This window comes from Balaenoptera acutorostrata, chromosome 20 (genome assembly GCF_949987535.1).
Source record: "Balaenoptera acutorostrata chromosome 20, mBalAcu1.1, whole genome shotgun sequence".
NCBI lineage: Eukaryota > Metazoa > Chordata > Mammalia > Artiodactyla > Balaenopteridae > Balaenoptera > Balaenoptera acutorostrata.
In genome coordinates, this window is record NC_080083.1 from 1,274,591 (window position 1) to 1,285,858 (window position 11,268).

Consider the following 11,268-nt stretch of genomic DNA (forward strand, 5'->3'; position numbering starts at 1 on the left):
AGCCAGCCGCCCCCGGCTCCCCACAGGCCAGCACGTGTGCCCACTCAGCCGCCGCGCCTACATCCTGGACGTGGCCTCGGAGATGGAGCAGGTGGACGGCGGCTACACGCTGTGGTTCCGGCGCGTGCTCTGGGATCAGCCGCTCAAGTTCGAGAATGAGCTCTACGTGACCATGCACTACAACCAGGTCAGCGCGCGGGCCGCTCTGAGGCTCTGGAACTTTCCGGGCTCCCCCGGGCCTTGGCGTTTGAGGCTTTCATGTTTCGGGCCCCGAGGCGTCTGCTCCCTGCATGGGCTCTGCTTTTCCGAGTCTTCCGGCGAGGCTGTCCAGGTGGCACCCCTTCAGGAGGCCCCTCCGTCCTCCTTCCTCTGGCTCCCCTCCCGCGCTGAGCACTTGGCCTGTCCCTCGCTGAAAGGCCTTGCCTGGCCTTGTCATTTTCACGGTGCTGCCCCTCCCCTTTGAGACTTGGTCGTCTAAGTGAGGGTCATGGGGTTAACAAAGCCTGGTTCTTCCTCTTGTGCCGACACTCGCGGATGTGTTTGGACAGAGAGCGCGTGCTTCTCTGGAGCTGGTGCCGAAGCTGCGGCCGTGCCGAGTCCAAATCCGGCCACTGGGCTCTTGTGCCTGTGGGTCAGCCTCGGCAGCCTGAGGACTTGTGGAAATGGGACCCCGGGTCCTGCACGCTGCAGGCGGGTGCCAGCGTTTCCCGGGGTCCTGTGGCTTCCCGGCCACAGCCCCCCCCAGCTCACCGTCATGTGTCACTCCTCCCCGAAGCCCAGGGAAGTGACAGGCCACACTCCCCCGGAAGTGAGTGGGGCTGGAACCGCTCAGTGTCTGTGTCTGCGCCTCCCCAGTCGCCTGCCCAGCGCCTGGCCGCCCGCGGCCCCTCACCTGCGTCACCCCGTCCACCGCAGGTGCTGCCCGACTACCTGAAGGGCCTGTTCAGCAGCATGCCGGCCGGCCAGCCCGGCGAGCAGCAGCTGCAGCAGGTGTCCAAGCTGGCCGCGCTGCAGCACCGAGCCAAGGACCATCTCTACCTGCCCAGCACGTGAGCACCCACCCAGCCCAGCCCGTCCGGCTGGGACCCCACCTCCGGGCACGACAGGTCGCTTCCAGCTGGTAGTAATAGCTCAGAGCAAACTGAGTGATAAAAAGCTTTCAGGACACACACCCTGTGGTCCAGGAAATACACATGGCCCCGCAGAAAGATTTGTCCACAGAAACGTTCACCGTGGTGTCGCCTACAATCTCCGACGACAGGGAATTCCTTAAAAAAATTGTGGGGGGCTTCCCTGGTGGCGCAGTGGTTAAGAATCCGCCTGCCAATGCAGGGGACACGGGTTCGAGCCCTGGTCCGGGAAGATCCCACATGCCGCAGAGCAACCGAGCCCATGCGTCACAACTGCTGAGCCTGCGCTCTAGAGCCCGCGAGCCGCAGCTACTGAGCCCGCACACCCTAGAGCCCGTGCTCCGCAACAGAGAAGCCACCGCAGTGAGAAGCCCTCGCACCACGACCAAGAGTAGCCCCTGCTCACCGCAACTAGAGAAAGCCCACGCGCAGCAACAAAGACCCAACACAGCCAAAAATAAATTAATTAAAAAAATAAAATTAAAAAATAAATAAAAGATCCCGCGTGGCACAACTAAGACCCACTGCAGCCTAAATAATAAATAAATAAATAAATATTAAAAAACAAATTGTGGGGCGTCAGGCAGCCTTTAAACTGATGTTTTCGAAGAGGCGAGACATCAGTCATCCCAGGCTCTCCATCTTCGGGCCCTTTTACTCTTTTTTTTTTTTTTTTTAACAAATTAATTAATTAATTAATTTATGGCTGCATTAAGTCTTTGTTGCTGCGCATGGGCTTTCTCTAGTTGCGGTGAGCAGGGGCTACTCTTCATTGCGGTGCCTGGGCTTCTTATTGGCGGTGGCTTCTCTTGTTGCAGAGCACGGCCTCTAGGCGCACAGGCTCAGTAGTTGTGGCGCACGGGCTTAGTTGCTCCGCGGCATGTGGGATCTTCCTGGACCAGGGCTGGAACCCGTGTCCCCTGCATTGGGCAGGCGGATTCTTAACCACTGCACCACCAGGGAAGCTCCCTACTCTCTTAAAAATAAGACCCCAAAGAGCTTTTGTTTCTGTGCATTGTATCTATCGCTATATTTACACTATTCAAAATTAAAACTGAGGGACTTCCCTGGCGGTCCAGTGGTTAAGACTCCATGCTTCCACTGCTGGGATGCAGGTTTGATCCTTGGTTGGGGACTAAGATCAAACAAACAAACAAAATTAAAACTGAGAAACGATTTAAAATATTGACTTAGTAAGTAATTAAAAATAAGGACACCCCGTGTTCACATAAATGCGTGCATGTGATAATTATAATACAAATAGCGTAAGGTAACATTACACGTTAATATAAATAAGTTATGAAAACACAAGTGTATTTTCCCAAAAACTCCAGTGAGAAGAGCGGCACTGTTTGACATTCTGCAAATCTCTGTGCCATTTGGCGTGACCGACGGCAGCTGGATGGCTGTCTCTGCCCCTCTGTCAGTCTGTTGTGATCTCACGTGTCACGTAGCCTCTGGAGACTCCACCGTGCACTTGTGAGGGAACAAGAGGGGAGAGCAGATGACCGCTCAGGTTCTTAAGGAAGTGGCTTTGCCCTCCCAGACCCTCGGCCACACTGTGAGAGCCCCTGGTGTGAACCAGCGTAGGGAAGGCAGTGGACTGTGGACAGAGGATGTCCCAGTGCCCAGCACACCGTAAGGGCTCAGTACCCAGCTCTCTTTCCGTGCTGTCATTTTAAGGGGAAAGTGCAGGAAGCACAGAAAGGTATCATCCCAGCCCTGGAGAAAGACAGTTGTGGCATTCCTACTCTTTGCAAGGCACTCTGCACACATTGTCTCAGCTAATCTCCCCAACCGCACTTTTTTATTTTTTTAATAAATTTATTTATTTACTTATTTATTTCATTTTTGGTTGCGTTGGGTCTTCGTTGCTGCGAGCCGGCTTTCTCTGGTTGCGGCGAGCGGGGGCTACTCTTCGTTGCGGTGCACGGGCTTCTCATTGCGGTGGCTTCTCATGTTGCGGAGCACGGGCTCTAGGCGCACGGGCTTCAGTAGTTGTAGCACGCAGGCTCAGTAGTTGTGGCGCACGGGTTTAGTTGCTCCGCGGCATGTGGGATCTTCCCGGAGCAGGGCTCGAACCCGTGTCCCTTGCATTAGCAGGCGGATTCTTAACCACTGCGCCACCAGGGAAGTCCCCAACCGCACTTTCTTTTCCCCTTTTACAGATGAGGAAACCCAGGCCCAGAGAGGGGATGTGGCTTCCCCAGCTAATAGGTGGTAGGACCAGGATCCAGACCTGGGGAGACTGGGTCAGATGCCAGGCTCTTACCCAGCAGAGCAGAGAGGAAAGATATTTCCTGGAGGGTCTTTTGGGGGGTTCCCCTGATGTTCCCCCTTCCCCAGTGTGCAGCCCATGGCAGCCGGGACCGGTATTGGTTGGTATTTTTCAGATGTCCTGAGACACAGGGCTGCCCCAGGGGAGCCAGCATGTGTCAGGAGGAGGCCTGGCCTGGTGGGCCCAGTGCTCTGTGCCCTCCGGCTCTGACCAGCCACTGGTGGTTGCTTTGCTGCCCTGATAGTTCCCTCAGCGTGTGCTTCTCACCCCTTTGGCCTGGGCTTCTCCCTGGGGCGGGGGCTACAAAGGACGAACCCACCTTGGGTTCAAGGCTTGGCCCGGCCCGGTCACTGTGTGACCTTGGACTAGCTGGTGAACTTCTCAGAGTCTCTGTTCCCTCCTCTGCAAACGGGGAGCCTAGTGGTACTGGCCAGCGGTTATTGAGCACCTGCTGTGTGCCCAGGCACTGAGTCGTCCTCACTGCCCAGCGATTAGGGGTCCAGGAGGTTTAGCGTAAACCCTGGCAGCACTCAGCGCAGCTTTTCCCTGCACGCCAGGCGCGAGGCCCAGGAGTACATCCCAGCCCAGCTCTACCGCACCGTGGCCGGCTCGGCGTGGCTCAGCCTGCTCGGCCAGCACCGGCAGCAGATGCAGGCGCTCAGCCCCCACCAGGCTCGCGCCCAGTTTCTGGGTGAGAAGGAGTCTGGGCTGGGGAGGGGATCGTGGGGGCCTGGTAGAGGAGGGTGGGGTGGAGGCACCTTTGCCTTTGTACAGAGGCATTTTTGGTGCCAGCGTTCTCAAGTCCTCACCGAGGCCCCACCTCGGCTGGGGGCCCCGGCAGGGAAGGAGGGAGGCCTGAGGCAGGCGCTGGGCCGGCGGGAGGAGCCGCCAGGCTGAGGGCCCCTGCGCTGCCCCGGCAGATGGGGGGCTGCGCTGCGGAGCCTGCCTCGCCTGACCGCCCCTCCCCCGCCCCCGCCCCAGGCCTCCTCAGCGCCTCGCCCATGTTCGGCTCCTCCTTCTTCTCCGTCCAGAGCTGCAGCAACGTCGCGGTGCCCGCCCCCTGCGTCCTGGCGGTCAACCAGAATGGCCTCAACTTCCTCAGCACCGAGACGCACGTGAGTGGCCTCAGCCCAGCCCCACCCCTCCCCCCAGGGGGTGAGAAGTCCAGCTCCACCGCTTACACCTGCGTGACCTTGGGCGAGGCCCCTTCCCTCTCCCAGCCTCACTGCCTCACCTGGGATGCAGGGCTGCTGTCAAGGTGAAAGGAGGTGAAACACAGGCCAACACTCAAAGGCTGTGTTGCTCTGCTGGGGCTGTCGAGGTGGGGCTGGCAGGGCTTCAGCAACAGAAATTGTTTCCCGGGTGGTTCTGGACGGTGGACATCCGAGATCGAGGTGCCCGCAGGGTTGGTTTCCTCTGAGGCCTCTCTCCTTGCTTGTAGATGGCCGTCCTGCCCGTGTCCTCACATGGCCCTTTCTCTGTGCACATCTCTGCGGTCTCTGTCCCAATTTCCTCTTCTCATAAGGACAGTGGTCCCGTGGGATGGGAGCCCACCCTAACCTTACCTCTTCAGAGGTCTGTCTCCAGATTCTGAGGTGCTGGGTCAGGGCTTCATCATATGGATTTGAGGGACACAATTCAGTCCAGGACAAAAAGGATCTGCTACCCCTATTCTTAGTTCTTCCCCCAGTAGTGGGCCCTGAGATGAGGGCTCCAGGGCAAGTGGCTTATGTGGAAACACTGGAGCTAGGAAGTGAGACCAGGAGGAGGGTCGTACCCTGGGGGATACACCTGGGGAGGGGCGTGTTAGCAAGCAGGTTCCTGCTGTGGGGACTGGCGCTCGGTCCAGCGGGGAACACGGCCCTCAGAGGATGCCCCCCATCGTGCGGGTCGGGGAGCTGGGTTGTCTGTCCGCTGTGTCCTGTTGCTCGTGATGGGGTGCTGACTCTCATCACTCTGGCTTCCCCTGTGTGGGGAAACTCTGCCTTTGCCCCTGGGGCCAGGAAGAAAGCTCCAGACCAAGAGGGGCGGGTGTGAAGAAGCAGCCTTGATGTGAAGGTCAGGGCCCCACCGGCATTTCCTGCATCCCTAGATCCCAAGCATTTAGAGCAGTGCCTGGCACACTGCACACGTGTGCATCAGTATTTGTTGAAATAATCTCACAGGTGAGAAACTGAGGTCCAGAGAGGTAAAGTAGCTTGCTCCGGGTCACACAGCAAGTCACTGGGGAACTAGTACTCGAACCGAGCTGTCACGCCTCCTGTGGCTCTGACCTCCAGGGGGAGGGGTAAGGCTGGGTGAGACTGTCGCACCCCCAAGCCTGTCTGCCCCCATTTCCCCCAGGAGCTGATGGTGAAGTTCTCCCTGAAGGAGATCCAGTCGACGAGGACCCAGCGGCCCACGGCCGGCTCCAGCTGCCCGTACGTGGAGATCGCACTGGGGGATGTGGCGGCCCAGCGCACCGTGCAGCTGCAGCTGGAGCAGGTGGGCCCCGCCTGGCAGCCCGGCTTGTCGCCCGGCCCCCCACTCCCTCGTTCCGCTCACCAGGCTTTTCTCTGGGTCTGTCCAAGGTGGGTCAGGTCCTGGCCGTGTCCCAGGGAGCATCCAGCCCAGTGCAGGGGACAGAGCTGACCCAACACCTCACAGAATTGTGGGTCTGGAGGGTGGTCTCCCAGAGAGGCATCTTGAGGGTGGGGTCATGGGGAAGGGCGGGCCCAGGTTGTTTGCAGAATAGTGAGGAGTTTGATGGGGAACTGGGGAGACGCAGGCAGGGAAGGGCAGGTCTTAAGGGTCCTTGAATATAAAGCTAAGAATCTGGGGCTTCCTCCTGAGGGCGCTCGGGAGCCATAGAAGGTTGGTGGGAGGGCAGGACCCAGGCAGTTTGAGGACGTTCACCTGGGCTGAGGCTCGGAGGATGGATTGTGGGGCCTGAGGTTGAGGGGTGGAGAGTGGGGTTCCCATGTGACAGGGAGGCCAAGGCCCAGCTGCCCTGGACCTTCTCCTATTCGCAGCAACTGTGGCTGCTCCTTAAAAGCTGTGTCTGACCTCTAGGTCAGTCAAGTCCAAGTCTCGCAGTGCCCGGGGATGGGGCAGGACCAGAGTTCTCAGCCCACTGGAGAGAGGGGATTGAGGTCCAGAGAAGGGGCAGAAGCGGGGCTGGGCCCACCGCACCCACTCAAGATGTGGGCCCAGGACCACTTCTCACGACACGGCCTGCCTTGGTGGGGCTGCTATCCCAGGGTACGAGCCAGGGGCTCCCACTGCCCCAGCCCTGCCTCTGAGGGAGGAGCCCCCCGCCCCGGGCTCCTGGGGAGCCTGCGACTGGGGATCAGTGTGCTTCCCTTCCTGCTCCTGCTGAGGTCACCCCCACCCTGGCCTTATCTGTGGCTCAGCCTGCTTCCCAGAACCCCTAGTCTGAGCTCCCACCACAGCAAACCCACCTCCTCGGACCTGCCCATCTGTTGCTCCTTGGGCCCCTTTTCTGGAGACCCCTCCCCTGGACGACCTCTAACTGGTGCTGAGTCCGGTCCCCCCTCCCCAACCCTGGCACCCCTCTGACCCTGAGGCTTCCAAAGCCAGCTCTGCTGAGACAGCCCCTTATTTCTCTCTCCTGCCCTGACCCCCTCAGCATTGCCCTTGGAGACCAACAGGCCTCTGCCCTCACCTCTCACCCTCACAGGCCCTTGGGCCCCCAACCCAGCAGCCCTTCCCGTCCCCGCCCCCTCCTCTGATTACCTCCGTGGCCTCCGCTCTCATCCCTCCCCTCTGCTTACTTGCCCCCCTCCCCGCCCCAGACCCCCTGCACTCACTGTCCCTTCTACCTGGGACGCGCTTCCCTGCATCACGGGGCTCCCTCCCTCCCTTTGTTGGGGTTTCAGCACAGACATCGCCTCCTTCTAGAAGCCTACCCTGACCCTCCTCCCCGATAATTCACTCTCTCCGCCTCAGTAGCCCTCATATGGCTTGGAAGTCACTTAGTTATTTGTTCCCAGGTTGTCTGTCTCCCCACTAGAATGTCAGCCCCAAGAGGGCGGGGCAGGGCAGGGCTGTATCCAGCTTGTCCGCACGGTGTCCCTAGCACAGCCTGTCTCATGGCTGTAGCGGATGCTCAGGAAGTGAGTGGGTGGAGGAGGAGGAGGCCTTTTCGGCTTCTCCACTTGCTCCCAGCACCCTCCCCACCCGCGACCTCTTTGTGTTGCCACCTCTGCTCTGCCTGTCATGTATGTGTAGAGGACACACTTATTAATTAATCATTCATTCTTTCAATGTATAACCAGTGAGCATCTCTATGCAGCAGGTTCTGTACTTAGCTGCAGAGATACTGAAGAGACCCTCCAGCCCTGGCCCCCACAGAGCCCCAGGTCTCAGGGGTGTGACAGACATCAAAGACTCTCTGATAAACCGTGATCAGTGCTGGGAGGGTGTACCCGTGCTATCCAGGAGGTAATCAGCGAGGGCTTCCAGGAGGAGGTGATGTCTGAGTGCAGCAGTGATCCCGCCTACCTCTGACAGGCTGTGTGAGAGCATTTGGAAGCAACCCAGCTTCTTATTGAGCCCCAGTTTCCACACCTGCCAAGTGGGGCAGCATTCCCAGTGAGGCCTGGAGTGCTGCAGCATGTGGGTGGGAGGATGGCTGGTGGGGAGGAGCCCATCTAGCGCTCTGATCTCATTAGCCGAGGCGGCCTCCAGGGTGTGGCCTTGGGTTCAAGTCCCACCATCCCCAGCTGTGAGGTCTGGGGCAAGTGGCTTCAGGGCTCTGGCCTCAGTTTCCTCACCTGTGGAATGGGCTCTAAGAATGTCTGACTCATAGGGACACTGCAGGGACTGGGAGGGGTGGGACACGGGGGGCTCCTGGGACAGTGCCTGGCCCTTAGTCGCCACCCAGTAAGTGCTGTCCTCCTTATTTTTACCCTCCCTCTGAGCAGCTTCCCAGCCCCCAGGAAGCGCCTGGGGAGATTCCGGCACTGGCTGTGGTCTGAGAGAGCAATTTTCCACAGTCCCCGCTGCCTGTCCCGCCCCCAGCAGGTGGGAGCCCTGAGGCTGGGTCACAGCTCATTCTAGGCTGTGGGCGCCAGGTGGTAACCACGGCAGCATGTGGTTAGAAACCATTTATTGACGGGGCTAATAGGGTTCAAGTCTAGAGGTTTCACATGTAGTAAAATCTCACAGCATCCTCCCCACGGCTCCGTGAGGCAGGCCCTGGTAAACCGAGCCGCCAGGGGTGAGACCACTGAGGCTCAGAGAGGCGCAGTAACTGGCTCCAGGTCACACAGGCCACGTGCAGCAGAGCTGGCAGATGCGCTGGTCTCCTTCCGGCTCCCCCTTCCCACCTGCAGCCTGGTGTTCCTCCTCCTAGCTGCTCGTGCTCCTCCCAGGGCCCTGGGGAGGTGGGGACGAGGCTGGGGCCCACTAGTCCCGCCGGAGGCTGGCCTCCATCTCTCTCCCCTCTCCCGGCCACGTCTCACCCCAGGTGAGAGCTGGGAAGTGTTGGGCCTCTCACCATCTCTCCTGCAGGGCCTGGAGCTGTGTCGCGTGGTGGCCGTGCACGTGGAGAACCTGCTCAGTGCCCGTGAGAAGCGGCTCACGCTGCCCCCCAGCGAGATCACGCTGCTCTGACCCAGCCCCCAGCCCCCAGCTGCCCTGTGCCAGGAGGCTTGCTGTGTGGTCCCAGGGGAGTTACTGGGCCAGAACCTTAGGGGAGACCAAGAGGCAGTAGGTGGCGTGGCGCAAGCCCCCAGGAACCTGAGAAGACTGATCCTGAGTTGGGATGGAGTTGCAGTGTGCAGACTTGGGTCAGATGGCAGGAGGGACTTCCAAAGACTGACCAGTGGGGCCTCCTGCCACCTACCACTGTGGCCCTGCCCCGACTCCCCTGCGGCAGGGAAGCCCCACAGCGGAGACAAACTGAACCTGCCTTTGCTTTTCTTGGGGTCTGATGTTCAAATCTCCATCTCCCTGTCCTGGTCCCTCACACGTCCCCCTCAGGTGCCCCTGCACTGCTGCTGAGCTTGGATTCCTGGCTCTTGGTCATTTCTGTGCAAATAAAAGGTACGCCTGGCAGCCTGTTCTCCATAGGGTTGTTGAGTGACTGGAAAACGAGCCTGAGGGAGGAGCCAGGAGGTGGAGGCCCACGTTCCCCTGAACAGAGCTTCCAGCAGACATCTGTCCTTACCTCTCCCTGCGGGCCCCTGGCCCTCTACCCCGCACTCCTTGGGTAGCCCTAACCCCAGGACCCCGTCACTGGATGGGCCACACAATATTTGAGAGTGGTATAGTAGAGGGAGGGAGATGTTTCATGTCAGCGACTGGGGAGGGAGAAGGCTGGGAAAGGGCTTCCCAGGGAATGGGATGTTTGGGTTGGGTTTTGAACCATGAGTTGGAGTTTGCTATAGGAGTAGATGGAGGGGAGGGGAATGAACATTCTAAACAGAGAAAACAGTGTTTGTTCCCTACTCTTTCCCTCAAAGCCTAGGACAATGCCTAACGCAGAGTAGGTGTTTAAAAAATACTTGTCGCATGAATGAAAGAATAAATGAATGAATGTTGATGGAAAGTGCTAGTGCTTTGGGGAACTTATGGGGGAGGGGAGGCTTGGGAGAGGAGGGCTGGATAGGTGTGTGGGGGCGTAATTGGCTGGAGCCACGGTGTCAGAGGAGGGGTTTATTTACTTATTCAGTACCTATTAGGCACCTACTGTGTACTAGGCAAATGCCAGGCACCGGGAGTTGCTCCCAGTTAGAGGCTCTGCCCAGGTGAGAGGACTTTTGGGTTTCAGAATGCAAGTGGGCCGTGTGAGTGAGGCCCCAGCTGAAGCGCATGGAACCGGGAGGAACTTCCCGGCCCAACTCTGGCCACGATGCAGACTCCTGAGCTGGATGGTGTCTGAGGTCTGAGTTTCGGGAGGTTTGTTACACAGCGTTGGATAACTGAACAGCAGGACTTCGGGATTTCAGGACCTGGGCCTTAAGGCATAGGCTCATGTTTTAACAGCTGTTCTGGTGCCTCAGTGGTGGCACCAGCAGGTCGAGCCCTCGTCAGAGGTAACGATCCCCAGGAGGCAGAGTGGGAAGACTCGGGTGGCAGGAGAATCAGACCTTGCTGTGGCCCCCAGACCCAGAAAGACAGGAACTCCAGGTGGACGTGGGGAGAGCCAGAGCAGAGGGAACCAAGCCCCAGGGTGCCCGGCCTGGCATGGGGTGAGAACACAGGAGACACATCTGGGAGGCATGGGAGCCTGAGACAGCCACGTCCTGTCTTCGTGGGGAGACTGAGGCCCAGAGGTGAAGCGAGTAACCACTAACTGGCCTGGCCGAGAGTCAAAGGCAGGCAGGCTGGCTCCAGAGTCAAGCTGCCTCCCCCTGAGGCTTGGATGGGAGAGGGGAGGGCCTGGCTGCAGGGCATGGGGAAGCCTCCGAGGGGGTGTCTGGGGGCCCTGGAGAGGTGACTCCCATGTTTGCCTGGTGAGCGGAGCACTGGGGTCTCTGGCAGGACTTTCTGATGAATGAGGTAGTGAGCTCCCTGCCACCAGGTGTGTGTGCAGAGTCCGATGCCCCCGGTTGGAGGGCCGTTGAGAGGTGGGTGCTGGGCTTCTGAAGGGCCTGAGCTCTCGCAGCCAAACTGCCAATATGCTGGCAACGGGGCCCTGCCTGGGCGTTCACATAGAATGGCCCAGGCAGGACTGGGGCCCCAGCCCAGTCCCCTGACCTTGGCTTTGCCCACTGGCCACCTTCTCACCACCCGCAGCTGCCTTCCTGCCGCCACCACCAGCGGTGCCCACCAGGCTGGGTCAGGAAAGGGCAGGAGCCGATTCCCTACGGGCTTCACGCCTACCCTCTTTCCCCTGCACCCGCTGCTGCTTGG

The 11,268-nt window shown here is 59.4% G+C and overlaps 1 protein-coding gene across 1 annotated transcript in view; it reads left to right on the forward strand.

Moving 5' to 3' along the window:
- Window positions 1-9,438, forward strand: part of MYO15A (myosin XVA) — a 50,177-nt gene extending 40,739 nt beyond the window's left edge. Inside the window, 6 exon segments of the mRNA XM_057536147.1 lie at window positions 27-187; window positions 916-1,049; window positions 3,966-4,099; window positions 4,390-4,523; window positions 5,752-5,892; window positions 8,923-9,438. Coding sequence (XP_057392130.1) covers window positions 27-187; window positions 916-1,049; window positions 3,966-4,099; window positions 4,390-4,523; window positions 5,752-5,892; window positions 8,923-9,024 — 806 coding nt within the window. The 3' untranslated portion in view covers window positions 9,025-9,438.
- The last annotated feature ends 1,830 nt before the right edge of the window (window positions 9,439-11,268 follow it).